General features: G+C 47.0%; 1 protein-coding gene across 4 annotated transcripts in view; it reads left to right on the top strand.

The window, feature by feature from the left end:
• Positions 1 to 10,190: 10,190 nt before the first annotated feature.
• The window catches only part of Eefsec (eukaryotic elongation factor, selenocysteine-tRNA specific), a 199,557-nt gene continuing 181,756 nt past the window's right edge, over positions 10,191 to 27,991 (top strand). For 2 of the 4 annotated variants that reach the window (XM_021165245.3, XM_085840359.1), the window contains exon 1: positions 10,191 to 10,528. In XM_021165245.3, the coding sequence (XP_021020904.2) occupies positions 10,255 to 10,528 (274 nt within the window). In that variant the 5' untranslated portion in view covers positions 10,191 to 10,254. The remainder of the gene's footprint in view (positions 10,529 to 27,991) is intronic. The other 2 variants (XM_021165246.2, XM_085840360.1) reach the window with 2 other exon arrangements.

Consider the following 27,991-nt stretch of genomic DNA (forward strand, 5'->3'; position numbering starts at 1 on the left):
GCCGTATCCAGGGATCCATCCCATAAGCAGCTTCTAAACGCTGACACCATTGCATACACTAGCAAGATTTTGCTGAAAGGACCCAAATATAGCTGTCTCTTGTGAGACGATGCCGGGGCCTAGCAAACACAGGAGTGGATGTTCACAGTCAGCTATTGGATGTATCACAGGGCTCCCAATGGAGAAGCTAGAGAAAGTACCCAAGGAGCTAAAGGGATCTGCAACCCTATTGTTGGAACAACATGATGTACTAACCAGAACCCCGGAGCTCTTGTCTCTAGCTGCATATGTATCGAAAGATGACCTAGTCGGCCATCAATGGAAAGAGAGGCCCATTGGACTTGCAAACTTTATATGCCCCAATATAGGGGAATGCCAGGGCCAAAAGAATGGGAATGGGTGGGTAGGGAAGTGGGGGGCGCTATGGGGGACTTTTGGGATAGCATTGGAAATGTAATTGAGGAAAATATGTAATAAAAATATTAAAAATTAAAAAAAAGATTTTATTATATATGTAAGTACACTGTAGTTGTCTTCAGACACTCCAGAAGAGGGAGTCAGATCTCATTACGGATGGTTGTGAGCCATCATGTGGTTGCTGGGAATTGAACTCAGGACTTTCAGAAGAGCAGTCAGTGCTCTTACATACTGAGCCATCTCTCCAGCCCCGGACCTTTTTTTGTTAGACTTTAGTTTTAGTTTTAATTTTAGTTGCATGTGTGTGCCATGTGAATGCAGGTGTTTGTGGAGGCCAGAAGAGGGTGTCGGACCCACCATGAGAGCTGGATGATGTAGTAGACTCAGGTCCACCAGAAAAGCAAGAAGCACTCTTACTAGCTGAACTGTCTCTCCCACCTGACAATGCATTCTTTTTGTTTTGTTTTGGTTTGGTTTTGGTTTTTTTTGTTTGTTTGTTTTTGTTTTGGGGTTTTTTTTATTATTATTATTTTTTTTTGGTTTTTCGAGACAGGGTTTCTCTGTGTAGCCTTGGCTGTCCTGGCACTCACTTTGTAGACCAGGCTGGCCTCGAACTCAGAAATCCGCCTGCCTCTGCCTCCCAAGTGCTGGGATTAAAGGCGTGCGCCACCACGCCCGGCTGACAATGCCTTCTTAAATATGGTCAGAACACAGTCAACAAAGGAGAGGATAAGGAAGTCAGACTTTGTCAAATTAAAGGCATCGAAGAACAATATGAGATCACTGAAGAGACAATGGGGGTTGGGAGGGTGGTGGAAGGTGGCTCGGCAGTTAAGATCAACTGCTGCTCTTGCAGAGGATCCAGGTTCAATTCCCAGTATCTATTTAGCACTTCACAATTGTTCCAGGGGAAACCCACACTCTTCTGGCTTCCTCAAGCACTGGACGCCCTTGTGGTGCACAGACACACATGTAGGCAAAGCACTCTTACACATAAAATAACAATTTTTAAAACATGTAAAGGACTTGGTATTTCTCCAAAAAGACATAAACAGCAGGAAGAGAGGCTCCACACATTCTGCCTGGCTCAGTGAAACTCAGACCCCCACTGAGACACTCCCCTCATTTATACTCAGAGGGCTGTACTTAACAAAAGGAAAATAACCATTGTTGGCAAGGACGTGGAGAGACTTAAACCCTCATTTATTTAACATGGGTAAGAGTGTATATATGCCAGTGCTGTGAAAATCAATTTTTCAAAAAGTTAAACATGGGCTAACCAAAAATCTTAGCAAGTCCACTCTACTTTTGATATCTTTTTATCTTTTTAGTTTTCAAACGTTTTCATTGCATTGGTTTGTGTGTGTGTGTGTGTGTTTGTGTGTGTGTGTGGTCTCTCCTACCATGTAGGCTGCAGGGTTTAAATCTAGGTTGTCAGACATGGTGGCTGGTACCTTTACCCACCTCACCATCTTGCCAGCCCAATGTGTGTGTGTGTGTTTTGTTTTGGTTCATGTTGTTTTCTTTGATCCAGAGTCTCACATTATGCAGCCCTGGCTGTCCTGGAACACACAGAGATCTGCCAGCCTCTGCCTCTACAGTTCTGGGATTAAAGATGTGGGCTCTTACACTCAGTTTATCATTGTTTCTTTGATGAGACTTCTTGTACTCCAGCATATCGTTACCTAGGATGGTAGGAACACGATAATGGGTTGTATCAGAGTCCAGGCTGGCCCATGGAAGCAGGGCTAACGACTTCCCAGGGACCCTGAGGAATGGAAGCAAGGAGGCTCCTAGGCCAGCCAAGGCCTAGATGCTGACTGCTGCAGACTCACTTAGCTCTGGAGACACAGTCTATTCTGCAGGAGGAAGTGACGGGAGCTGATGGCATGGTCCAAAGTGGTGTGGGACCAGCTTTTGACATGATATCTGATCTGTGACTCACAGTGGCACTGGCAGATTATGTCCAGAACTTGGAATATCAGCTAGCTAAACTGGAGGCTTGGGGGACAACCTCTTCCGGGGTTAGTATGGGACAAACCGAGGCAAGCACACAGTTAATAAAATCAAGGCAGTAGAGGCCCTTAGAGAAAAGGCACATTTCCATCTTGTTCCTGAAAGAATCTTTAAACACCCAAACTCAAATCAAAGAGCACAGTATAATAACTTCCTGTGGGCAAGTTTATAATTAATCCTGGATTAATTGGCCTTAATGAAGTTGAATTAATTACCAGCTGTTTGTAAAGAACTTTGAACTACCTGAGTACAAAAATGGCATTTAAAAAGGCAGAAAGAAGCCGGCATCACATTAACATGAAGAATGAATCCGAGTAATCGCAGCTCTGCAGGCTGGATCCCGCCAGGGATGGTCTCAGGACTGTACTCAGCCTGGGCCACCATCCCGGGTCCAAGGAGGGGGCTGCAGAGAGGAGGCTGCCTTCCCAGTGGGAGGGTCACAGCGCATCCACCCCAGCCACAGCTTCAGTCCAGGTGACCATGCCAGGCCCAGATGTGTTTTCAGGGGATCCTGGGCTGTGTCCCCTAAGTGAGTGGGAGACACATAATGGATGATGGATGCAGCAAAAGAATAAACCCCAAAGTGTGTTAAGTGGCTGGGTATATATATAGCTCACTGGTAGAGCAATAAGGCCCCAGGTTTAATCCTCAACACCTCAAAAAAAATCATGCTAATGCAGTAGACTAGAGAAAAGGAGAGAAGAGAGAAGGGACAGGCAGGTCTGTTTGAAGTGTGTTGTCCAGGGCACTGCTCACTGAGGGATTGGCAGTTGAACTTGAAGGAAGTGAGGAGGACCATGGGAGATTCTGGGAGGACAATCCAGGATGTTCTCCCAGGCTCTATAGGTCTAGGGAATAGTCCTGCTCATAGAAAAGGGTAGGGGGTAAGGCTGTGGGGAACAGGAGCAGATTCAGGGGGCCTAGAACAGTAACTATAGCAAATTAAGACCCTCACCAGGTGCCAATACACACCTATCGGAAGAGCTACAATTAAAACAAAGCTGAGACCTTCAAGTGTTTGGCTGAAGTCCTGCAGCATTGCTGGGGGATGGGGGTGGGGGAAGGGGGAGCAGAACAGCTGCTTGGGAGACAGTCCAGCAGGTTGTTAAAAGTGAAATAGCCAGCACTCGGGAGGCAGAGGCAGGCGGATTTCTGAGTTCGAGGCCAGCTTGGTCTACAAAGTGAGTTCCAGGACAGCCAGAGCTACACAGAGAAACCCTGTCTCGAAAAACCACAAAAAAAAAAAAAAAAAAAAAAAAAAAAAAGTGAAATAGACTCATCTTGTGTCTTAGGGTCATCTTTGCTGTGATGAAACACCAGGACCAAAAGCAACTTGTGGAGGAAAGGGTTTATCAGATTTGTCTACATCCTTATCATGGAAGGAGGTCAGGACAGGAACCTGGAAGCAGAGGCTGATACAGGGTGCATCGAGGGGTGCTGCCTCTCAGCTTGCTACTCTTGGATTGTTCAACTTTTCTTATGGAATCCAGGACCACCACCCACAATAAACTGGTCCCTCCCACGCCAATCACCAATTAAGAGTGTTGGTGTGAAGAGACATGGAAACACTGGAAAGATGGTTTTCTCACAAATCATGTGGGGATATGGAGGACGCTGGTGGAGTGAGGTGGAGGGTGTCCCAGTTATTTTTTTTATTTTTTATTTTTTCGAGACAGGGTTTCTCTGTATAGCCCTGGCTGTCCTGGAACTCACTTTGTAGACCAGGCTGGCCTTGAACTCAGAAATCCGCCTGCCTCTGCCTCCCAAGTGCTGGGATTAAAGGCATGCGCCACCATGCCCGGCTGGGTGTCCCAGTTTTGTTTGTTCTGAGACAAGTCACATCTTTGTAACCCTGGCTGTTCTAGTAATCACTATGTAAACCAGACTGACCTCAGACATGTGATCTTCCTGCCTCTGTTATTACAAACATGTAACAACAATGCCTGACAGGAATTGGAATTTTAGGTGTTGGATAGTCAGGAGGCAAGGGTTCAGGGAGCTCACCAGGCTTATCTTGAACTTGCTTTGTAGCTGAAGCTGGCCTTGAAAGCCTTAACTTCTTGTCTCTATCTGCCAAGTACTTGACTTATAGGAATGTGCCAAGATGCATGGCTAAGAGTCTCATTCTTGACACATCTATTTGGCTGGGATGACAACTAGGCTGCAGAGACATTTGGGTGCCACCATGCTTGGTTTAGGTGGTGCTGGGGATAGAACCCAGGGTCCCATGAATGCTAGGCAAACACTCTACCAAATGACCCAAGTCCTTGGCTGTAGAGGTTTGGTCTGATGCTATGTATTGTAATGCTAACCTAATGTCTAACACCCTAATGTCTAGGCTGACTAGTGACTTCTGTTTACAAGCTTTTGTTGTGCAAACCTTGTTCTTTGATTTAAAACTATTGGTTAAATAAAATTGGCTACAGCCAATTACTGGAGGGATTAGAGGTAGGTTAGGAGTGATCTGGTGGGTGGAGAAGAGGGGGAGAAGGAGGAAGGAGAAGGAGGAGAGAGGGGAAACTGCCACAGGGTGGGGGTGGGGGGTAATGTATGTGGACAATGAATACATGACCAAGAGAAACAGCAAGTGTCTAGGGTAGCCAGGCCAGCAGTTAGAAGAATAGATTAGGAGTTACCACCCAGTAATTATCAAAGCCAAGGCTGGGGGAGGGGAGGCTACGAACGGACTGTTTGAAGGTTCAGATTACCTTCCATTCTTCCCAATATCTAGTATGAAAAGTTCAAAAGCACGGTAAGTTGAAGAAGCTGACATCGCCTTTGTGCTTTCCCCGCGGCTGCCACAAGGCCCTTGACAAAAGCGACTTAAGGAAGGAAGAGTTCACTGTGGTTTATGGTGTGAGGATCCAGTCCATCCTGGCAGGGAGAGGTGAATGCTCTGTCACTCACTTTCCATGGTCTATTCAGTCCAAGGACTCTGCCCTTGGAACAGTACAGTTAAACCATCTCCAAACACGTGCAGGTATGTCTCTTAGGTGACTCTAAACCCCACCCACCCAGCAGGCAGGACTGAGCAAGCTTCACATGGATCCCACCAATCCCATTCAGGGAGCCCCTGTCTAGGCAAGCACTTTCCCATGAGCTCAGCCCCAATCTGCGTTGCTTACTTGTGTTTTGCTTTGTTTTGAGATGGAGTTTGACTACCTTGTCCAGGTTGGCTTTGAACTTCTGGATTCAAAGCCATCCTCTTCCTTAGCCTCCAAAGCCCTGGGGCCACCCAGTGTGACCTGGACTTCTCTGGTACATTTTAAAGTAAAGTGTCAGAAGCAGCATCCTTCCTCTTGAGTACCCTAGCATCCACACCACCCCTGAATTCAACATTGGTTTTTTAGGGGCTTTTTTGAGGAGGGTGTATAGAATTTCCATAAAATGCACAGACCCAAAGTGTATACTGACTGCGTGTTGGTTGTACATACACTGGTAAAATGTAAAGCTTTATCAATGCTCAGAATATTCCAATTACCTCAGAAAAGCCCTCAAGACTCCTAGTTAACTTCCAGTCTACCATCAGAGGCACCCTTAACGCTGTGTATGTTTTTTCCCACCAAAGATGGTTTTGCCTCTGAGACAATAAGTTGGAAATCTCTCCCTCTCCCCATTCCATCCTTAAATCTGTCTGCCAGCCCTTTCCACTCTCCTCTGTCTCAGGTTGTCACAGATTGTCACAACCATACCTCCGAGTACTATTCCAGTTTAGGGGAGGTGCCACCACCAACAGGAGCCCCCTCACACCCTTGGCTCATTCCCCCTCCATGTCTGTACCCAACCCTTATAAATACCAGGTTCTGCCCCTCTCCCTTGTTCCTGTCCTGCTGCAAGCACAAACTCATTACCCTGAGGCCCAGAGTTGTCCCAAAGATGGGTCATTTCTTCAAAAGTCAACCCAGGAGGGGCTGGAGAGATGGCGCAGTGACTAAGAGCCCTTGTTGCTCTTGTGGAGGACCTGGGTTTGGTTCCCACACCCGCGTGGTGGCTCGCAACCATCCATAACTTCTGCTCCAGGGAAACTGATACCTTGTGACTTCTGTGGACACCAAGAATGCACATGCTGCAGATATACATGCAGGTAAATTAGTCACAGATATATAATAAAGTGTATCTAAAAACATCTTAACAATCAAAAACACGAAGTTCATTATTGAGTCTGAGGTCAATATTACATTAAAGCTTTAAAACCAGCCGGGCGTGGTGGCGCACGCCTTTAATCCCAGCACTCGGGAGGCAGTGGCAGGCGGATTTCTGAGTTCGAGGCCAGCCTGGTCTACAAAGTGAGTGCCAGGACAGCCAGGGCTACACAGAGAAACCCTGTCTCGAAAAACCAAAAAAAAAAAAAAAAAAAAAAAAAAAAAAAAAAAAAAAGCTTTAAAACCTTAAGCTTGTTGTGCTCTCCGTGTGTAATAGGGGAGCACTCTGCCACTGATGGCATACAGTCCTAGTCTTGGTTTTTTGAGATAAGGTGGATAGGATAGGTAACTCAAGTTGACCTCAGACTGCCAACCTGCTTCTGCTTCTTGGGTGCTGGAGTTCCAGGCATGTGCTGCCACCTCTTGGGCGCTGGGACTGTCGCCTCTTTTGTGCTGGGGTTCTAGGCATGTGCTGTCACCTCTTGGGTGCTGGGGCTGTCACCTCTTGGGTGCTAGGGTTCTAGGCATGTGCTGTCACCTCTTGGGTGCTGGAGTTCCAGGCATGTGCTGTCATCTCTTGGATGCAGAGGCTGTCACCTCTTGGGTGCTGGGGCTGTCACCTCTTGGGTGCAGGGGATGTCACCTCTTGGGTGTTGGGAACCCTCTTGGGTTCTGGGGCTGTCACCTCTTGGGTGTGTGGTTGTCACCTCTTGGGTGCTGGGACTCTGAGGCTGCCACCTCTTCAGTGCTAGGGTTCCAGGCATGTGCTGTCACCTCTTGGGTGCTGGGGCCCCAGGCATGTGCTGTCACCTCTTGGGTGCTGGGGCTGTGAGGCTGTCACCTCTTGGGTGCTGGGGTTCCAGGCATGTGCTGTCACCTCTTGGGTGCTGGGCCCCAGGCATGTGCTCTCAGGCCCAGCTCCTTTCACTTCAAGTTTAATATACCTCACCTGAAATGCCTGGAACCGGCAGGCAGCATTAGAGATGTCAGGTTTTCCCCTCATGTTTTAGAATGTGTGCACACAGGTAATGTGATCACTCAGAGGTGGGACTGAAGTCTGAACACGGAGTGCATTGTTTCCCAAGCCCTTTGTGTGTGGAGCCTCAGGCTCATTTTCCATGCTAGCTTCATGTTCTCATGTTTTGACTCTTGCCTGTCACATGAAGTCAGGTGTGGAATTTTCTACTTGTGGTAACATGTCAGAGCTCAGAAAGCTTCAGATTTTGTTGTAATTTGGACTTTTAGGTTAAAGATGCTTGGTTTTTACTGCTTGCCAGGATTTTATGTCGGTCAGAGGTGAGCAGTGAAGTTTACTGAAGTCAGGTCCCATTCAGAACATTTTGTTACTGGAATGTCCTCTAAAACTCTTGTGATCTGTCTGCTAGGTTCCCTCCCAACGATGCCCGCTGCTTTATCAGTGGGTTTTAAACAAACAAACAAACAAACAAACAACAGACAGACAGACAAACAGAGGATAGTGTCTTCTTGTTTCCTGTTTGGGAGATGGGAAAATTGAGACACAAATTTTGGGAGCACTAATTCATATGAGGACCCTACTCTTGTGACCCATTTGGTTTTAAGGACCCATCTCCAAATGCTATCACATGCATGTGGGGTGGGTATCAAAGCCTCAGCACAGGAACCTTTGGAGAATGCAATTCAGTCCACAGCAGGGACTCAGAGTGTAGAGTCTTGATCTGTGGAGCCTTTGGGGCTACTTCCTGCCAGCATGCATTCCTGGCTCATCCCAGAGGCAAACTGCCCAGTAGGAGTCAGTGAGCTTTAAGCTTGGAAACTGCCGCCATCTTCAGGAGACCATCTGTGCCAAAGTTCCAGAGTTCATCATGGTCAGGCCTGTGGACCGATGATGACATTCCCTCCTAGGAGGAGGACCTTAGCTGGGTCACTGGATCCTCACCTGAGTGTCTAGCCCCTCCTCCTAGCCATGCGTATTCAATCCAGCCCTAATTGCACGTGGCCTCAGTACTTCAGGGAGGAGAGAATACATAGGTTAGTGTAGATTAGGAGGAAGAAAGAGGGAAAGCCATAGTTTATGCTATGAGAAAACTTTCCAGTGCAGCCGCTCTGTGGTCGTCAACACTCCTTACCTCTCACCCATGTTTATAAGTAAGCCGGATAAACTCAATCCTAAGAATTGTTGTCGTACTGCCTTTTTGGTTTGTCTTTGGAACCTTAGGAAGAGTGGGTAGATGTCATTCGCTACTCCCCTCAGGAGGGAATTTTATCAACAAAGGCTAAAATATTTGTCAGCACTCTGAAGTCAGGCTTTGTGTTAGGCTGCATCATTGTGATGAAACACCTATACAGACAAAGAAAGAAAGAGACTTTAGTTTGACTTCATGATTTTAGAGATTTCAGTGCATGGTCACTTGGGCTTGATCCCCCTAGCCTGTGGCAGCACAGCAGTATATTATCATCCTGGTGACAGCAGAAAGGAGCAATCTGATTGAACTACTCGCTTCATGGTGGACAGGAAGCGACTACTGCCTTCTGCTAAGCTTCATCTCATAAAACAGCCCACCAGCTGGGGCCCAAGCATTTAGCACACAAGCCCGGGCAAAACAATTCACTTGCAAACCACAACCCCTCCTGTCCTAGAAAGAGAAAGGCTGGGAATGCTGGGCCAGCATCCTCTCTGGGTCAGCGGCTAAAGCCAAGCTCCACCCCCTTCACGCTCTCCAGTGCCATTCCTTCCCTGTGAGGTTCCAGGTCTCTTCTTTTCCTAGGCTTTTACCCTTTGCCAGAGCAACCACTTAGGCTTGTGACCTCTTTCATGGTTCTAGACACCTTTCAATGCCTGAAGGGGGTTACAGAGGCTGGTTGGTATAACACTCACGGCACATTTCAAGTTCATATACAACAGTTAAGTTGCAGCTCGTCATGGTAGCCTAGACTTCAGAGTGAGGTTTTTGTCCTGTCCCCACCCCCACCTCCCCTCCCCTGAATCAACAGGGGCCTCTTCCTCTTTTCACAGTACTTCCTGGTTTCTGATGGGCAATTCTCAGTCTGCACTGGACTTCTAGTGACAGTCCTTGAGGGGATCTTCCCTGAGCCTCACTAGGCTCCCCGCCTTCCCATCTCTGTCCTTTCCAGATAGTCTGGCTTGGCCACTGGTCTTGGGTTTTACTTACTCCTGTTTTCACAGCAAATAATGTCAATTACCACATCCCAGTGAAGTGTATACAGTCTGCCCTTAATAAAGGCTGACAGAAATGAATGGATGGATGGATGAGTGTGTATGGAGGAATAGAGGAAGGGATGCGTGGATGGACTGGGTGAGTGGAATGATGGAAGGAGGGAGGGAAGGAAGAATGGATGGATGGATGGATGGATGGATGGTGAAATGGATGGATTGGATGCATGAATGGATGAATGAATGGATGGATGGATGGATGGATGGATGAATGGATGGAAGGAGAAATCCCTAATCTCAGACTGGCGAGACTTTGTGGCGTGGGGAGCCGGATGACAGCAAACCCAGGTAGCAGGTCGGCTCTTGTCCCGCTCTGTGTGCGCTCCGCCATAGGGCTGTGGGCGCCCGAGGGCGGAAGCTTCCGTGCCGGAACCGGCGCGCTCAGCGCGGGTTGCGGGGGGGTGCGGCTTAGCAGGCGGACCGCGGGGCCGGCGCTCAGGCGACGGCGTGAGAGGCAGCGGCGGGATGGCCGGCCGGCGGGTAAATGTGAATGTGGGCGTGCTGGGTCACATCGACAGCGGCAAAACAGCGCTAGCGCGCGCGCTGAGCACCACGGCCTCCACTGCTGCCTTCGACAAGCAGCCGCAGAGCCGCGAGCGCGGCATAACGCTCGACCTGGGCTTCTCCTGTTTTGTCGTGCCGCTGCCGGGGGCAGAACCCGGGACTAGCGACACGCTGCTGCAGGTCACACTGGTCGACTGCCCCGGGCACGCCTCCCTCATCCGGACCATCATTGGCGGTGAGCGCGGGCCGGGGCGGGAGCCGGGCTCCGGGTCCGAGCTCGCGGGATGGATGGCGGCCTGACAGCCTAGGCCTGGCCACCAGCCCGGAAGGCTTGTGGTCTCGAACTCACAGCCCGCAAACGCGGACACAGTTCCCACCTTCACTGCCGTGCACCGAGATGCTTTCCTAGAAAAATGATCCAAAGAAACAAACCCTGCAAAAAGGGTGTATGCAAGTTTCAAAAAAAAAAAAAAAATGTCACCACGTATCTGTCCTTTGGTCTCCTGGTTCTCTGTCCCAAACACTGCTCTCAGTTTCCTGTGTATATGGATGGTTTCAGGAAACATACACAGAAACGCAGACAAGGTGCAGAAATGAAAGATCCTGTTTTTTTTTTTCCTTCTGTTGTACTACTTGTGGTCGGTTGGGGTAGTGGGTAGAGCCTAGTGCCTTGATAAGAGGCAAGTGCTCTAGGCTCTCTCAGGATCTCTTCCTCCAGTCCCCTTTATACACAAACCATCACTGTCTGGAGACTATATCTACACATAAAGTTCCTTTGTACTTTTATACCAACATTTTCTTGACTGACCCTTGTGACTTTCCCAGAGTTGGCTGCTATTCATACTGCAGTGAATAATAACTCTAGCCCAGAAGGTTTTGGGATGTGCACTAGTGTAACAGGATAAGTTATGTGTGAACTGGCTAAGGCAAAGGGCCTGCGTGTTTTCAGTCATGATGGGCACTGCTAAAATCTGCTCCTAAATCTGTACCACTTAATTAGTCTTTAATTACAGGCCACTTAGGAATAGGCCATTATAAATAAAAGGTCTTGAAACCGCCCTTCCTTGCTCAGCGTAACCCCTCCCATTCGTCTACAGGAAACTGTTCTTATGTCTTTTTAAATTCCTTTTGCAAACCCATTTAACTACACTTAAGTCTAGGAACAGAACCCCATAACCTGTTTGTAAGCACCCAGCACAAAAGGAGGTGTGGCTGAGTCTACCTGCTGTAGCTCCAGTGACCCGTTTCCTGCTTTTCTGCTGGCCCTGGGTTTCTTTCCAGCAGTGCGCTGTAAGCCTGGAAGCATGCATATGGGGCAGGTGGGTCATTCCAGCTGTGTGGCCTCCCTTTCTCTGTGCTGCAGGCAGTCTAAGACTGTTTCCTTGTTTCACTGAAGTGGAAACCGAGGCTTACCTGCCAGAGTCACTCTCTTGCACAGTCTCTATCGAGTCCAGGATTCACTCATTAAAGACTATCAAGGGCCACACAGTAAACAAACTAAACTGAAAACTCTCAGTAAATTCTGACTGGTTGTGTTCAAATATATTTTAGGAAATGTACTCTAAGCTAGTGTAAATTGGAGATGGAACATACAGGGTAGAAACTAGAAAGTGGGGTTAGCATGTCCCTCAGTGGTGGAGTACCTGCTTAGTGTGCGGGATGCACTAGGTTCCAACCCCCAGGATTGCAAAGAAAAAGAAAGACGGAAAGAAGGAAAGAAGGAAAGAAAGAAAGATGAAGTTTTTTTCTGGAAAATACAGAGTCTGACTTGTAATAACTTATAATTTTCATCTTTATGATGGTGTGTAAGTGTTACAAGTTCAGTGGAGTTTTGACCTTTCCTGGTTCGTCACATGGTTGGTTCTCTTGACACTGAGCAGTGCAGTAATCTGCAGCTCCTAGTCGGCCCTGAGGTCCAGAGTGCAAATCTCTGTGTACCCAACTCTGGTTGCTGAGCTGGCAGGCCCAGAGCTTCTGTGTATTCAGCGCATTTCTTAGCTTACTATATTTTGAACATATAATAACGGTATTGGGTGTAGCTCAACTGTAAGAGGAGAATCTAAAATCTAGGCCAGGGCAGAAGGACAGACATTCTTTTAGAGATGTACAGAATTGGGTTCGCAGCTTTTTTCCTTACTAGCTCTGTGCCCTTTGAACCTTGCTCTCGATCTTATGTCACTAGTGAATAATGGTGACTGTGCAGTAACTTTCTGGCATGGCTCTTCTCAAACATTTCACTTCTTGGACAAACTTTGCTGGAAGCGTGTTTATTGTGTAGCCACTAAGGAAGGCAGCTAGTCAGCTGGATTGTCAAGGCCTGCCTGCCTCCCAAGCTGGGACCTTTCCATGTGCCCCAGTTTCCTGAATTCCTGCCCACTGCTTCTAATATGTACATTTCACAGAACCTTTATGAGGCAAAAGCTTTAGCCAGGTGTATATGATCAAATGGCTTCAGCCCAAGCAATGGTGTTTTGATTGAGACTCTACACCTGTACTAGGGGATCTGTGCTCTCATATCCTGTTGTTGCTCTTCTTGCTTCATAGCTTGAGAAAACTTTCCTTCCTGGTCTTACAATGTGGCCAGACCTCACTGGAGTGATAAGACCATCCTTCCTTAAGGCGATCGGCTCCCTACCTTCTTTCTTAAGGAAAAGGGAAGATGGAGCTTTTCCTTTTGAAGGAAAGCATGCAGCTGCTTGAGTGCCTGCTCTGGCCCAGGCCTGTGGCCAGGACCTTGTGACTGGGCAGTGTCCTGTGGAGAAGCATCACTCTGGTTTTCAGATGAGGAAACAAGCCTGGCCGGTTAAGTGCACAGGGCTGCTGCTAGAAGTCACCTCTCACTTGTGCACAGGGTCTATTTAATACCGTGCCTTGCCTTCCTGAACTGGCTACAGGCCAAGTCTTGCCAGTGCCTTTGGAATCCTGCCATTCACCCACTGCTGCCTGAACAGTGGGTGGGGTCATTTTCAGGGGCTCATTAGATCATGTTAGCCCTTGCTTCTAGATTCTCAGTATGTTTTTGTTTGATTTGGTTTTTGAGGCACGGTCTCTACCTCTAACTGTTCTGGGTCTCACCAAATAGACCAGGCAAGCCTAGAACTCGTAGAGATCCTCCTGTCTGCCTCCCAGGTGCTGGGATTAAAGGCATGCACTATTGCTCTTGACTCCCCTGTACATTCTTGTATTTGGATAAATCCAGCCTCTTTGTTCCAGGCTCAGTACCCAGGCTTTCCTTCCCTGGAGCCTCCTCAGCAACTACTTTCCCATGTCTCTGACCTTCAGTCATGCTGTCGACTTTTCCACTCTTTAAATATGTCAACAGTTACTTTGCCCCTGCTGTTGCTTCTTGGTCTGTCAGACTCCTTGCTGCTGGTCACAGTTCAGATGTCCCTTCATTAGTGAGGTCTCCCTGACTGATTCTTTCTGGTGTGTCTGTCCCCAGCCCTCACCCTCGAACTTTCCCATTTCTTCATGCTCCTTGGGTGTTGTGTCAGTTGTCCCTTGCTAGGACTGGGGCTGTATGAGAGCAGAGTAGGATCTGACTCGCCAGTGTTCTTTGGTGCCTGTGCTGACAGCAGGCATCTGGCAGGTTCTTAGTAGGTTCTAAGGAAGGAAGAGCTATGTTCTTCTAATGGCCTAGCTGGCTGCTCTTTCCTCATCCAGGAGATGACAAGAGAACACTGGCAAAGGCACACTGTCATAGTCCGAGGGGTCTCAAGCTGGAGTACCTCATGTAAGCTGGGCATGGATGCACCTGTCTAGCCATTCCTCAGTGGGCTGGAGGCAGAGGATTGCCTGAGTCCGGGAATTTGCACCCAGCCTGGGTATCATAGTGAGGCTCTGTTAAAAAAAAAAAAAAAAAAAAAAGCACTCCTCAACCTTTGTTGAGGCACAGGATGTGGGCATATTTAAAAAAAGAGCTTCCCTAGAGCAAGGAACCACCTGGTGAGGCTGCTTTGTCAGGTCTGAGTTAACTGCTAGTAGCATGAGGCCCAGCAGGATGTCTTCATGGGATGTCACAGGTATGTTCAGGACAGTGAAGGTCTAAACAGAGTTTGGACCTAGAGAGTGGTGGTAGGGATTTCTCTTAAGGGCCTGGTGTACTTTGGAAGGCTGTTGTTTTGTAGATGTATGTGGCCAGCTGAGCTGTGGGTAGGAAGCTGCAGGTAGGGACTCCATGAGCAGAGATGTGGTCTTCCTCTTATCCTGGGATCCTTTGATGACTGTGTCATCTGTTCTCAACCTCTTGGGGAGGTCAAGTGACCCTTTCACAGGGGTTGCCTAAGACCAGCAGAAAACAGTTTTATTACAATTCATAACAGCAAAATTGTAATTATGAAGAAGCAAAGAAAATAATTTTATAATTGGGGGAGGGGTCACCACACCATGAGAACTGTATTAAAGGGTTTCTTGATAGTTTCTTAAGTTAAAGCCAGCTGTCTGATTCTATTCTCCAAGGTGAACTCTCCAGAAACAAGAATCCCTCCTTCACGAAAACTGGGCTTCTGGGCTGGAGAGATGACTCAGTGATCAAGGGTATTCACTGGCTTCTCTTCTAGAAGACCCCAGTTCAATGCCAAGCAATCACATGGTAGCTACAACCATAGGTCGTAATTTCCAATTCTAGGAGATCTGGCCCCTTCCCGCAGACATACAAATAGGCAAAACACCAATCAGTGCTCTAAAAACAAATAAATTATTAAAAAAAGAAAAACAAAAAGCTAGATTTCATTGCCCCTGAGGCTCAGCTGCAGTGGCTGGCGGTGCTCGGGATCAGAGGTGGTGACACCTGTGTCAGTTATTGAGTGCTGTCCTTCTGGTTGGTACATTAGTTTGTTTTGTTATTGGTTTTTTCTTCTAACCCTCACAGCTGCCCTAGAGAGGAAAGGTGAAATTCATATTTTATAGATGGAAAGCTCCTGTACCTCAGAGAGAGCAGGGACACAGTTACTGCTAGCCAAGTTTGAACTGAGTGCACTTGCCTCCACAGCCTTTGTCTGGCTTTCTCAGTGGTAATGAAAAGTGTGCTGTCCACTGCACCCTCTTGGGTAGTGCTTCAGGGTGATATTTTTCTCAAATCCATTTTCCAGTATAAATCTTTCAGGGTTAGAACTTCAAAAAGATTAAACAATGTATGTTTTAAAGACTTGGGCTGGGTACGAGATGTAAGACTCATCTTTAATCTAAGTCTAGTAGGAGAGAAAAAATGCTGGTCTCTTGGCTTAGCAATTTATAGTCTTCTGGTGGCTGCAAGGATTAACAGTGTTTTGTCTCTGAGTCTTTTGTTCTGGTTGTTTATGATGGGTCTCCAAGCCCTCCCATCTCATACACACTGTGTGAGGCAGGTCCTGCATGGCCAGGGCTTTCTCTGGACCACTCCCGCATAGGAATGCACAGAAGTTTGTATGTCTGACCCAGTCACTGCACTTGGAGCCTAGGGGGCGTTGTCTCTTACCTTTGAGACATTTTTCTTTGTAAAGCTTAGCTATGTACGTATGTAAAGAAAAGCTTTACTTTTCTGACTTTCTGTGCTCTCGGTGCCCCAGGAGTACAAGTTTTTGGCCCTTTGATCTGCTTTTCCAGGCTCATCCCTTTAAGTCCCTCTGTATTCTGTCTGACAACCTTCCTTTCTGACTTCCTTCCTTTGGAATGGAACAGGGTTTGTGTGTGCAAAAGAATACATGCCATCAACCAAATTTCTCAGGTCACTCTATGTAGTACACAGTGGCCTTGAGACATGCACACCTAGGGCCAGAATGTTGCTTGGCATAAGCAGAGGGGAGTTGGACAGGGGCCTTGGCAGCCAGGGACATGGGGGGTTGTTATTCTAGTGGAAAAAAATGAAAAGACTTGTTGTTTTCCTTGCCTTTGACCTTTCTGTGAGCATCTATCTGTGTAGGAACATATGTATGGCACTTACATGCTTGCATAACATTGATGCTTATTAGGTGCTAGAAGGGGAAGTGCTTCCCTCAACACAGGCTTTGTCATCAGCTGGGCCTTGGCTCCTTGTACTCTGTTATTTTCAGCAGTAACACACACACACACACACACACACACACACACACACACACATGGTTGCATTCTTGCACACACGCATATGGGAGATTCTGCTGTCTGGAACAGCCTCTGTGATGTCTTCTACTACCAGGTGATGCTGAGCCAACATGAGTTGCTTGCTTTCCCTTGCTTCAAAGGCTGGTCAGTAGGAAGTCTGCCTCACTGCAGAGAGCTGCTGTAGAAATACAAGTGCTTCTGTTGTGCCTGGCGCTTATCATTTTCTGACCCCACTTGATCTCCTTCCAAGCTGCAGTGCCTTTAGCTGTCTCCAGGAGACTCAAGTTGATCTCCTCTACATCATTTTCCCTTGGAGCCGGACAGCGGGTGACTTTGCTTTGGTTGGGGTGACAGTGTGGGAGCGGCACAACATCAGACACAGTCTTGAGTTTAAATTAATGCAGAATATTTGAGCAGGAACCAACAGGAAAGAAAAATGGAAGCAGGTAGTCATATTTCATTCCGTTGGGGTACATTTTTCTTCTCATGGGGCTTGCCCTTGAGAATAAAACATATCAAATGTTAAATCAAAGAATATTTTTGTAGTCATGCTAGGAATAGAAAATAATGCAAAGACTTTGCCTTCTTGAGGCAAATATTTTGCTGGAAGGTTATAATCAAAGTCAGAAGGAAATTGTAGCCACAGCTTTGGTAAAGCTGTGATCACTTAAAATTAATTGCTTTTAAGCTTTTTGCTGAACGTCTCCTGTCTGCATCTGAGTGAGTGTCTCTGGGTTTTCCTTCGGAACCACTTCATTCAGGCTAGGGTAAGATTTGGGCATGCGTTTCGGAAGATAACCTATCAATGAAGCCCCAGGACCTAGTCCTTCTTGGTCATTCTTTTGTTCAGTGGAACCTCAGCCAGGCTGGGACTGAGCCTTTCCCAGTAAGGGCTTTGGTAGCATGTAGGAGGTGATGCTGTCTCTAGCTCTGGCCTTCAGCTACCTTATACTCCCAGTTCCAGGGATTTTGAAGGCAGCCTCACGGTAGGGCTGGGAACCAGTCTGAACCGAGCAACACATTGTCCTCTGCTGTTGGAAGGACCATACAGTACTGTATGGCTGGAAACACCATGGGGTAGGGATGATGCCCGAGTCTTCTGTAGCTCTACCTGGCCTGCCTTACAGAAAGTACATGATGGTTTTTAAAAGCAGTTTAGTTCAGATAACGTGCAGTTCAGCATGCTTAGTGTTTTCCCATGTGTTTATGGAGTTGCATGGCTGTCCTCTACAAAGAGGCGTTGTGCTTGCTCACAGTCAGCTCTGCAGACCTGGGCAGCTGCCAGCCTCCTTCACAGCTCTGTAGATTTTAGACTCTGACAGAAATGGAATTATTTTGTGCCTGGCTTGGGTTTGGGACATGCTTTGTAGTTATTGTTTTGAGAAAGGGTCTTACTGGGTAGCCCACGCTGGCCTTGAACTTGTAGTGCTCCTGCTTCTGCCTCCCAGGGGCTGGCATTATGGCATTCCCAGTTTCAAGCATGCTTTTTAAAGTTAACCCATAGTGTGGCATGTAACTATACTTCATCTCTTCAAAAATAAAATCTGTTTCTAATTGTGATAAAAAGATACAATACTTACTACCTTACTAAACCATCTAAGTTGCTTCTTTCTGTGCCATACCTAACCTGTGGGGACCCCTCTCCTAGGGATTTGTAGTAATAGAGGTTCAGATGGTGATGTCTTGGTGGGCTTTGGTCTTGTTGCTTTTAAAAAAAAATTTTTTAAAGATTTATTTATTGTTATATGTAAGTACACTGTAGCTGTCTTCAGACACACCAGAAGAGGGCATCAGATTTCATTATGGATGGTTGTGAGCCACCATGTGGTTGCTGGGATTTGAACTCAGGACCTTCGGAAGAGAAGTCAGTGCTCTTAACCGCTGAGCCATCTCACCAGCCCCTTAAATTTTTTTTAAAGGTTTATTTATGTAATATATGTGAATACACTGTTGCTGTATTCAGACACACCAGAAGAGGACATCGGATCTTATTACAGATGGTCGTGATTGCTGGGAATTGTACTCAGGACCTCTGGAAGAGCAATCAGTGCTCTTAACCACTGAGCTATCTCTCCAGTCCTTTTTGTTTATTTTTAAGACAGATTCTCACTACATAGCTCTGACTGACCTGGAACTTACTATGTAGACCAGACTAGCCTTGAACTCACAGAGATCTGCCTTTCTCTGCCTCCCAAGTGCTAGGATTAAAGATGTATACCACTATGCCCAGTTGTCTTAGTGTTTTTAGCCATTCACTTTGGTTCTATGTGCATAGCTGTGCAGTGTTGTTTTGGATATGAAGCCAGATACAAACCTTGTGTATGTCTTCAAGGGTTTTGTGGTCAGGGGAGGCAGGAGGAGTGGAATGGGCACTTAAGATACAAGATACAGTTAAGTTGTAAGAGTCTTGATCAGGAGAACCTGTATCATGTGATGTGATGTGTGAGTGTGTTGTGGCACAAGCAGGAAGGAGCCCCCTCCCAACCTCCCATGGGGACACAGAGCCAAGCCTAAACAGATGACCTGGAGATTTGCAGGCAGAATAGCCACAGGGAATAGCCTCAGCAAAGTGCTGGGGTGTGATAGCAGGTGGATCTGGTGAGGAAGTGTGATGAGGTGCTAGGCCAGTCCAGGAAGGCTTCTGGGAGGAGGGGATATCTTGTTGTAACTCTGTAGGGTGATTGAGAGCTTACTGACAAGATAGTTCAGCTAGAGAACCCAGCTTGCAGACAATCAAGGCAGGACTAGAACATGGAGTCATGAAAGAGGGAGAGAGTAACAGGTCCAGTAGCTAGAGGTTGGCTGGGATAGAGTTTGGGAGCTGGGTGTACCTTGTGGGAGAGAGTGTGTTTTAACCAAGGGTCCTTGTAGTGGTTTCTACAGGCTCCCTTTGAGTTTGAAAAAGAGTTCAGGTCAAGTGGCTTTAAGGCCAAGTGTCCTGAATGTGCTCTTCCAACAGTAAGCAAGCATACAGGCAGGAGGAATACAGAGTTCTGGAGTGCTGGTATGGAATGCCAAGTAAGGCCACAGAGCTTCTGCCTCTCAGAAGAGGGTGATTATATGTTTGGAGGACACATACTACCTTTTAGACACCATTCAAGACCCCAGACACTTACTGTATTCTCAAAGCCTGTGTCAGGGAGCCTCTGATGGACCTAAGCAGCTTGCTGTAGGTCTCAGCTGGTGAGAGCTGCCTCAAGCTTCCCCTAGCCTAGTTTCTGGCTGTGCTTTGTCCAGGATTGCAGTCACGTCATTGTCTATGTCCATCCATGTCCATATAAGGAGAAAGCCATAGCTCCTGAAGAGCAGTTTCTAGACATGGCCCATGAGATGGCTGGTCCCAAGCACAGGTTCTCTCAGCATCCTTCCCTGCACTGTTCACCATTCTCTCTCTCTCTTTCTTCCTTCCTTCCTTTCTTTTCTTTTTTTCTTTTTTTGGTTTTTCAAGACAGGGTTTCTCTGTATAGCTCTGGCCGTCCTGGAGCTCACTTTGTAGACCAGGCTGGCCTCAAACTCAGTAATCCGTCTGCCTCTGCCTCCCGAATGCTGGGATTAAGGCTTGCGCCACCATTCACTGTTCACCATTCTTTCCTGGACTGGTTGAGCTTTGCTTCTTGTTAGTTGGGTCTTTCATTTCTTGTGCGGTGCAGTTAGGCTCCTGCTGCTTTGAAGTGGCCTCACTGGGTAGGAGGGAGGACTTAGCTAATGTGATGCTCCTCTTGGCAGCAGAAAAAACAACTTTGCTGTTGAGATACGTTGACTTTCCTTCTTTTGCTGTCACCATATTGTGATGATGCTCTCTTTTCTTGAGGCCTTCAGGAAGACTAAAATGATTTCCTTTGTCTCTAACCTACTTCCTGAGGATATTTATTTGGCAGCACACACAGGTGCTACCTAAAGATAAACTTGACTTTTTTCTTTTAAAATCAGTGCGGGGAAATGCACTAATGTTGCTCTGCTTAGTCGCAGAACCTGCCTGGCCTAGCCTTTGCTGTAGGTTTAAAGCCCAGGAGAGGTCAATGGCTGCTGCCCTTGGCCATCTGACCTTGATATTAGAGCTAAAACTGCTCGTCCGCATTGCATTGTGACACTTGAAGACAGTCACTCTACTGTGGTCATTTTCAGGTGAGTCCTATTCCTTACCCTTTTGACACAGGCACCAGAGGCCTAGTATATGTGTACTTTAATATTTCCTATTTTGGAGTGATGGCTTAGGGCAGGCTCGGGGATGGTCTGCAGAGCTTAGCTCTAGAGGAGAAAGACTGGCCTAAGAAAGAAGGCTCTGTTTCTTTAACACTTCTGCCTGACATCTAGAGACTAGAAAAGCAGAGGCTGGCAGGGATTGGTGTCCAGCGGTGCTCCCTGTTGCCGATGCCCCTTTACTGCAGAGCTTGACAACCTGTTGTGAAGGACAGCCACATTTCCAACAGAACTTCCTGTTGAATATTGTTGAAAGCTTAACAGTGTCGAAGAAAGGAGACATTTCAGCTAGAGACAAGTCAGACAAGGCAGGACTAGAGCATGGAGTTCACAAAAGAGGAAGTGAGTAACAGACTCAGTAAAGTTCTGATTGTGTAGCCCAGTAGTGTGGCTGTGAGCCTTGGAGCGTTTGTGTTAAGGTAGTGCTGCTGAGGCGTGGGGATACAAATTTTGCCTCAGTGCAGCCCTGGATGAACTGAGAAATGGCTGGTTCTACATTCCTACAGCGGACTAGGGTTGGTGTTCTCTATGTGTGGTTTGGTGCTGGGGGCTGTTATCTTCCTGGGAAAGAGCTTGGGGCTCTCTGCCTTCCTTGGTATTCCAGACTTGCTCATTAGTTGGTCTGCACACCTGCCAAGCCCCCTTCACCCTGTTTGCCTTCCTAGTGGTGCTTCAAAGAATGGGCTGTGAAATGACTCTCAGTCTTCCTTCTCCTTTTCCTCACAGGACTCACTTGCTGACCTTGTACCTCTAGAAGTTCCATCAGTACAACTGCTGCTTAGGATAGGCTTCACCTAGCTCTAGACGGGATGAACTCAATTTCCCTTTACCTGGCTTTGAGTCTGCAGCCAGGAACTCTTCCTAGGTACCTTCCATAGGTCCTTGCTTAAATTTTCAGTTACTGTCCGAAAGCCCAAGCCCCACATCATGACATAATGTGGTCCTTTCTGATAGATTTGCGTTTTCTCCCACTGGGACTTCATGACACCCTTTGGAAACTTCTGTGCAGACAGAATACGCTCTCTCAGGCTCTGCCTTCTGATAACAAGTGCTTTTTTGTTTTGGTTTTTTTTTTTTTTTTTTTTTTTTTTTTTTTTTTTTGGTTTTTCGAGACAGGGTTTCTCTGTGTAGCCCTGGCTGTCCTGGAACTCACTTTGTAGACCAGGCTGGCCTTGAACTCGGAAATCCGCCTGCCTCTGCCTCCCGAGTGCTGGGATTAAAGGCGTGCGCCACCACGCCTGGCTTTTGTTTTGTTTTTTGAGACAGGGTTTCTCTATGTAGCCCTGGCTGTCCTGGAACTCACTCTGTAGACCAGGCTGACCTCGAACTCAGAAATCCTCCTGCCTCTGCCTCCCAAGTGCTGGGATTAAAGGCGTGTGCCACCAAGCCCGGCTAACAAGCGCTTTTTGGGGAACCTCCTTGTCTCCCTCCCAGGCTGGACTAGGTAACTTCATTTATGATTTCCTGCACCCTGTGAATACTCTTAGGGATTTAATTTTTCCATCTCACTCATTTTGTATTTAGTGGGTAAACCTGAGGGCTGGGTCTATTATCTTTTAACTTGGTCTCTAAGGAGATAGGCTAGGACTTGGCCCAGTTTGAATAACTAATGCATACGTGTAGACACTCAGGAGCTATTGAATGAATGAATGAATGAATGAATGATGGATGGATGGATGGATGGATGGATGGATGGATGAAGAAGAGGTCATTTCCTACTGCTTGCACCAAGCAGTCCTACTCTTGTGATGCTTTAAGGGACTGCCCAAAGTTCAACAGTGGAGGAAGCCTGCCTCGAGGTTAGACAAGTTAATCTTTCAATGGAAATTCAATCCTCACTTTTCATTTTCAGGCCACTTTGCGTAGCAAAGTAGTTTAACTCATAGCAGATTTCTGCCATGCTGATGGTTAATTTCACAGCCCACAGAGGGTCAGCACACTAATGCCGAGAACACGGCGACCTCAGTGTGGCTCGCCGCACACAGCGAGGGCCCAGCACCCCTGTCATTTTTTTTTTTTAAGAGAACCAGTATTCAAACATCCTTCAGCAGGCTGATTTTGAGTTAACAGGGGTGACTCTTTCAAGAACAGTTTTAAAAGCTATAGTGTAGATCCCTCCCAGGCTGTGTATTTTCCTTTCTCTATGCAGTTCAAAAGGGCTGCGTCATCTCAGGGTTTTGCCAGCAATCTTCAGCTTGACCCTAGTTGTTTAAATCTGCAGGAGGAAATTTGAACAAACTTGTACTTTGGTAATTCTTATGCCTTTGTGAACCTTTAACCTTAAGGTTTCTTTCAGAGCCACTGGCTGCATTGTCACCCTCTGTCCCTGCTGAGGCTTTCAAAGGGCATTGTCTAGTATGTCTGTTTTCACTTTGCTTCTGGCCTTCTTTTGAGGAAGGGTATTAATTCAGACCTGATTCTGAGGCAGGAGGGGAACTTTTAAACTTGCCCCAGAGCTCATGGATGGGGAAATGAGCATAATGCAAGCCCATGGCTGATGCTGGTGAAGGAGAGAGAGGCCTCCAGCTGTCTGGTGGGCAACCTCAGCTCTGTCACGTCCTGTCTGACACCATGGCCAAAAAACTGATTTGCTCTGATAAGCAAGCCTGCTGAATGTAAGATCCCAGAGTGCTAAGTTCTTAGGAACCTGGGAAGTCAGCAGTGAATATGAGATTCAACTGATCACTGTGAAAGACCACATACTAATGAATTTCCCGGGGTCAGCAAGACTCCTCAAGTCTGGGGAAGAGCTCTGGTGCTGCTCTGCCCTGTCAATGTTCAAGACTTGCTGATGCTTGTTCCATCCTGCCTCTCTCTCCTCTACCAGTTAGCCAGTTCACCCTCCACTACTTGTTTGTTTTCTCTTGATGTGACTGTGATGGTACTAGCACAAAGTCCTTGTGGGCTTTGCTGCTGGTTTCATGAATGTATGGTGATTGAGACCAGACCTTACTTGTCATTGTCATTTGAAGCAGGCTTGCATGCTGCAAAAACTCCTTGCCTGACTTCTTGGCTTTATTTCTTTCCTGGGGCTTCTTAATATCCTAAAGGTAGGGCTAGGTGACCTTATTCTGTAAGTTTGATGACACAGAAGGAGTTTCATCATCATGTTATCAAGTTCATTTAGCAGTCCCTAAGAGATCTGCATGCAAGGAAGGCAGAAGTTACCCTAGCCTCCCAGACAGGTGGGAGGCAGGTATTAGGAAGTAACAAAACCATAAAGATTGTGTGTTATGGTCAGTACTAAGGACAGTACAGGACTGTTGGCTTTGGGGTATCTCCCTTACACCTTCCTGAGGCAGTAGGATTGAAAGTAAATTCTGGAAAAGTTTGGGGCCTGTGACTGGTGAGTTGGGGATGGATACTACATGCCAGAGGAGCAGCGCCTGCAGTGGCTCTGAGGAGGGCAGCTTGGGCTGGTCTGTAATGGGGAGAGGGGGTGGCAGGCAGTCATGGCTATCTTTGGACAGATATGCACACTTGGACTCTGTTAGCCCTGGTTTTACTGGAGTACAAGCAATGGTATATTGTGATCCATGGACACAGAGAGACATTCACACTAGCCCTCTACAGGTGGTTGGCCATACCAGGTTTTCTTTTTTCTTTTTTTTGGCTTTTCGAGATAGGGTTTCTCTGTGTAGTCGTGGCTGTCCTGGAACTCACTCTGTAGCCCAGCTGGCCTCGAACTCAGAAATCTGCCTGCCTCTGCCTCCCGAGTGCTGGGATTAAAGGCGTGCACCACCACGCCCGGCCCATACCAGGTTTTCTTTACTGGCTTTTATGTGTCCTTAGTCCTGCCTGTTTCTGTTACCAGGCCTCAGATTCATGTGGGTGTTTCCTACCCTTTTCTTAAATTCTTAATGTTTTTATTGTAGTATTGGAGAATCGAATCTCAGGCCTCCTGTGTACTAGGTGAACGCTCTGTACTACTTTCCTGTAGTAGAGCAATGGGCTGAGGTGGAAATAGGGTTGGCAGGCAATTCTGGCATGGCAGTAGTTAGCCAGTTTCACTGTTCTGTAGTGTGACCAGTGGCACACTGGCATCTCAGGCTCCAGTCACAGGGTGGGAAGATAGCAGTCCTGAGTGGACAGTAGAGATGTCAAGTAAGGCATCCATCCAGTCACGGAGCTGGCCATACTTTGCTAGTCAGTCTCCTTGAGCATACTGCCCTTGATGTTCCCCACCACCCCTCCTGCAGGATGTCCTGGGTGACAGATAACACACAGGGTCAGGGAGGGACAGATTTTGCCTTTTCAGGAGAACTGAGGTTACTATGGTTTGGTCTCCCAGCTGTGCCCGTGAGCTGGGAGAGTGGGTGCTGCCGTTCTGATGATTGGTGGTTTGGAACAGAGCTGCAAACTGACTTCAGAGAAGCCCGTTCCCCTGAGCTTGCTGCTCAGCAGGAGTTACTACTGGCTTTAAATTCCTGCAGGTGTCTTCTGCCCTTTGCTTAAGTTCTTTGTGTTATATTTTGTTGCCGTATTGGGAATTGAACCTAGGAACTGACAAACACCCCGCCGCTGAGCCACATCCCTAGTTCCCTTTCCTTAAAACAGGGGAATAGCAACTGACTTCAGAGCTTTCTTGAGATTCCAGCTTGGTCTCCAGGAAGTGATTGTGTCTGCTTTGGGGGAGTCACTAGAGCAACTGTAACCTGAGGGATTCTTGTTCTCCTCTGGAACCTGATGGGTTTCCTTCCCTAAATGGAAGTGCTACTTACTTATTATTGCAAGCTCATCAATCATTTCTCGAAGTTTTTTAAAGTGCATAATAAAAGTTGCCATGATGACCAGCAGCTTTTTGAAGAATGAGTGTTTTCTAGGAACCATGAGAATCTATTGCATTAGGTCTGATTTCTCCAGTTGGAGCTTCCTTCTTCTTATCACAAAATCTGCCTCAGAAGGCAATCTGGGGATGTGCAGCAAACACTCTGGTAACAGATGTGTGTCGTCCTTTTCCTGACAAGTCCCTAGGCTGGGAGACCCAGCTCTACTCAGTACTCAGTCCACTAGGTGTGGGTAGACACACCCTGTGCTGATTAGAGCTGTTGGTGCACAAGAGGGCAGTGTTTGCTCGCAGTCTCAGACGGGCGATCATGTGCTGGTTCACAGGTCAGCAGAGTTAGAATGACCTCAGATGTAGTCAAGACAAAATAAACTGTAAGTCAAGGTTGTGATGAGTTCTCATATATGCCTTTAAATACACAACCCCTTCAAAACTTTGCTGCTTGTTAGCCTTCTTTTTCCTAAAAAGAAAAATATTGTTTCTTTCAATGTTTATTTTTAATTTTTTTTAAATCAATGAAAATATGGTTGCAAGTCTTGTACAACACTAGTAGAGGTTACACAGTGTCACAGAAGCAAAACAACGGCTTCCTAATTAAAAACCAGATGGGCAGATTTTTGTTAGGAGCAAGAGGTCAAATGTATTTTCTCCCCTTTTCACATCAATGTAAAGATTATCTGCCTTAACTTTAGAAGCGTTTGAAGGTGTGTACGTCAGCAGTCCACCCTATTTCTTTTATTCTGCCTTTCCCCCCGTAAGGTGGCTTCCTTGCATCCTGGTGTTCCCCGTGATTGATTGACTATGCCTTTTTTTTTAAAATAAGGACTGTCCCGTTTTCAGTTCTTCCATGGTACTCTTCTGCTGAAACTTTCGGACCAGCAGGACACATGCTGGAATGCAGTTCTTGCCCCCACCAGATCTCAGCTGCTACAGAACTGGGAGCCCCTTCCTGTCCTCAGTCACCTCCTGATCTCAGGTGTTTTTAGGATATTGGTGTCACTCACTGATGAAATGCTACAGATGGCAGCTTGAGGAAACAAAAGGAGGAAAGGCATAGGATGGCCATAGCTTGTCTTGGCATCCCCATGGGAACCACCTGGGCTTTTGAGCTGCCCGTGCACCCCAGGTGGAGGCAGTTGTCTTGCATAGGACGGACTGTATCAGGAGCATGCTCTTAAAGCTCATGCACAGAGCCGAGGCTTGACCAGCATGAGTGTCAGGAGTAGTGGGTGCCATAAGACAGAAGGATAGAGACAAGGATAGCATTTTTGACTGGAGACAAGCCAGGTCTTCCCATATTGCTCATTTACTTGATGCCTTGATCATCTCACAACAAAGCATAGTGAGACCCAGATGCAAAGGGCTGTCCACCACTTCAGTCCCCTGATAGCAATCAAGGAGATAGGCAGTTCCAGGCTGAGCCCTGTATAGAATCAGACGTCTTTTTCTAGTCTTATGTAATCCAAAGGGAGTGTGTCTGTAAGAGTGGTGCCACATAAGTAGTTGGGGAGGGATATGACATCCCCTGTGGTCTTTAATTGATCTATGACTTCTAGTTTAAATGTGAATGTGACAGCACTGAGTGCAGTGTTAGTGGGTGGCCACTCACAGGTTTTCCTGTGACCCACATGACTTCTAGTTGGGTCTGAGTCTGAAAGAAAGGTTTTGCTGCATCAGGTTTGTAAAAGAGGCTCACCAAACATTTTTTTCTAGGAACAGAATTTTTGAAAAATGCTAGAGCCTTTTGTTTACAAAAGAAGCTCATTTGTAAGGGGTGAGAAGTTGTTTTTGTGTGGCTCTGGGTGGCTTTGTCCTTTCACTTCCGTAGTAGGGCTAGCAATTAGGAATGAGACCCATGTTCTAGGTGGTCACTTTCAGCTAGGCTGTGTGTTTGTTCAGTCTCTGTCTGCTCAGAATGGAGCAAAATGAGTGAGACCCCTGCAACAAGCAATATGTGGGTGCACCAGAGACACATGCTGACAGAGGTAGAGTGTATCTGTGAGAGAATGGTCTGGGTGCTGTTCTGTCTGGGATGTAGATAGAGTCATTGTTCTGATGACTCTTATACTAGAGTTCCCTCTGTAAGCATTGCTTGTGGTTCCCTCTTGTGTTTTGATCAACAAATAGATTGTGAAATTTTGAAACAGTTTTCTGTTTGGGTCTTGAGGTCAGTCGACTTTCTTGTGTTTGTCCCACTCCATAAGCTTTGCATGTTGTGCCTTAAGCATTGCAACCTGTTAGGAGGGTAGGGAAGACAGGTCTACTTCTAGATCTTCATAAGGAGCTAAGAGGTGTATAGACAGTGAATTATATCAAATTATGCACATGAAGCCCAAAGACCTTAAGTGGGAATGTTGGGCAAGCCATCCTGTGATCACATAAATGAGCCTTCCCTAATCTTGCTTTCTTTACCAGATGAGGGGACATACCCTGGGTGTATGTGAGAGTTGCAGTAGCAACTGGGATACCAGTAAATGGATGCCGACCTCTCGGGCCCTGTCCCTGGGGGTTGGAGGCCTGCAGGGTTTAGCATCAGGATATAGCTGCCTTTTAGGGTCCTTGGGACAGTCAGACATTCTTTCCCTCAGCACTGCTGGCATCAGGAAAGAACATTTAATTTATGCAAGAATGATGTTTCAGAGAAGGAAATAAAAT

This window comes from Mus caroli, unplaced genomic scaffold (assembly GCF_978045245.1).
Source record: "Mus caroli unplaced genomic scaffold, Mus_caroli_1 scaffold_7, whole genome shotgun sequence".
Lineage (NCBI taxonomy): Eukaryota > Metazoa > Chordata > Mammalia > Rodentia > Muridae > Mus > Mus caroli.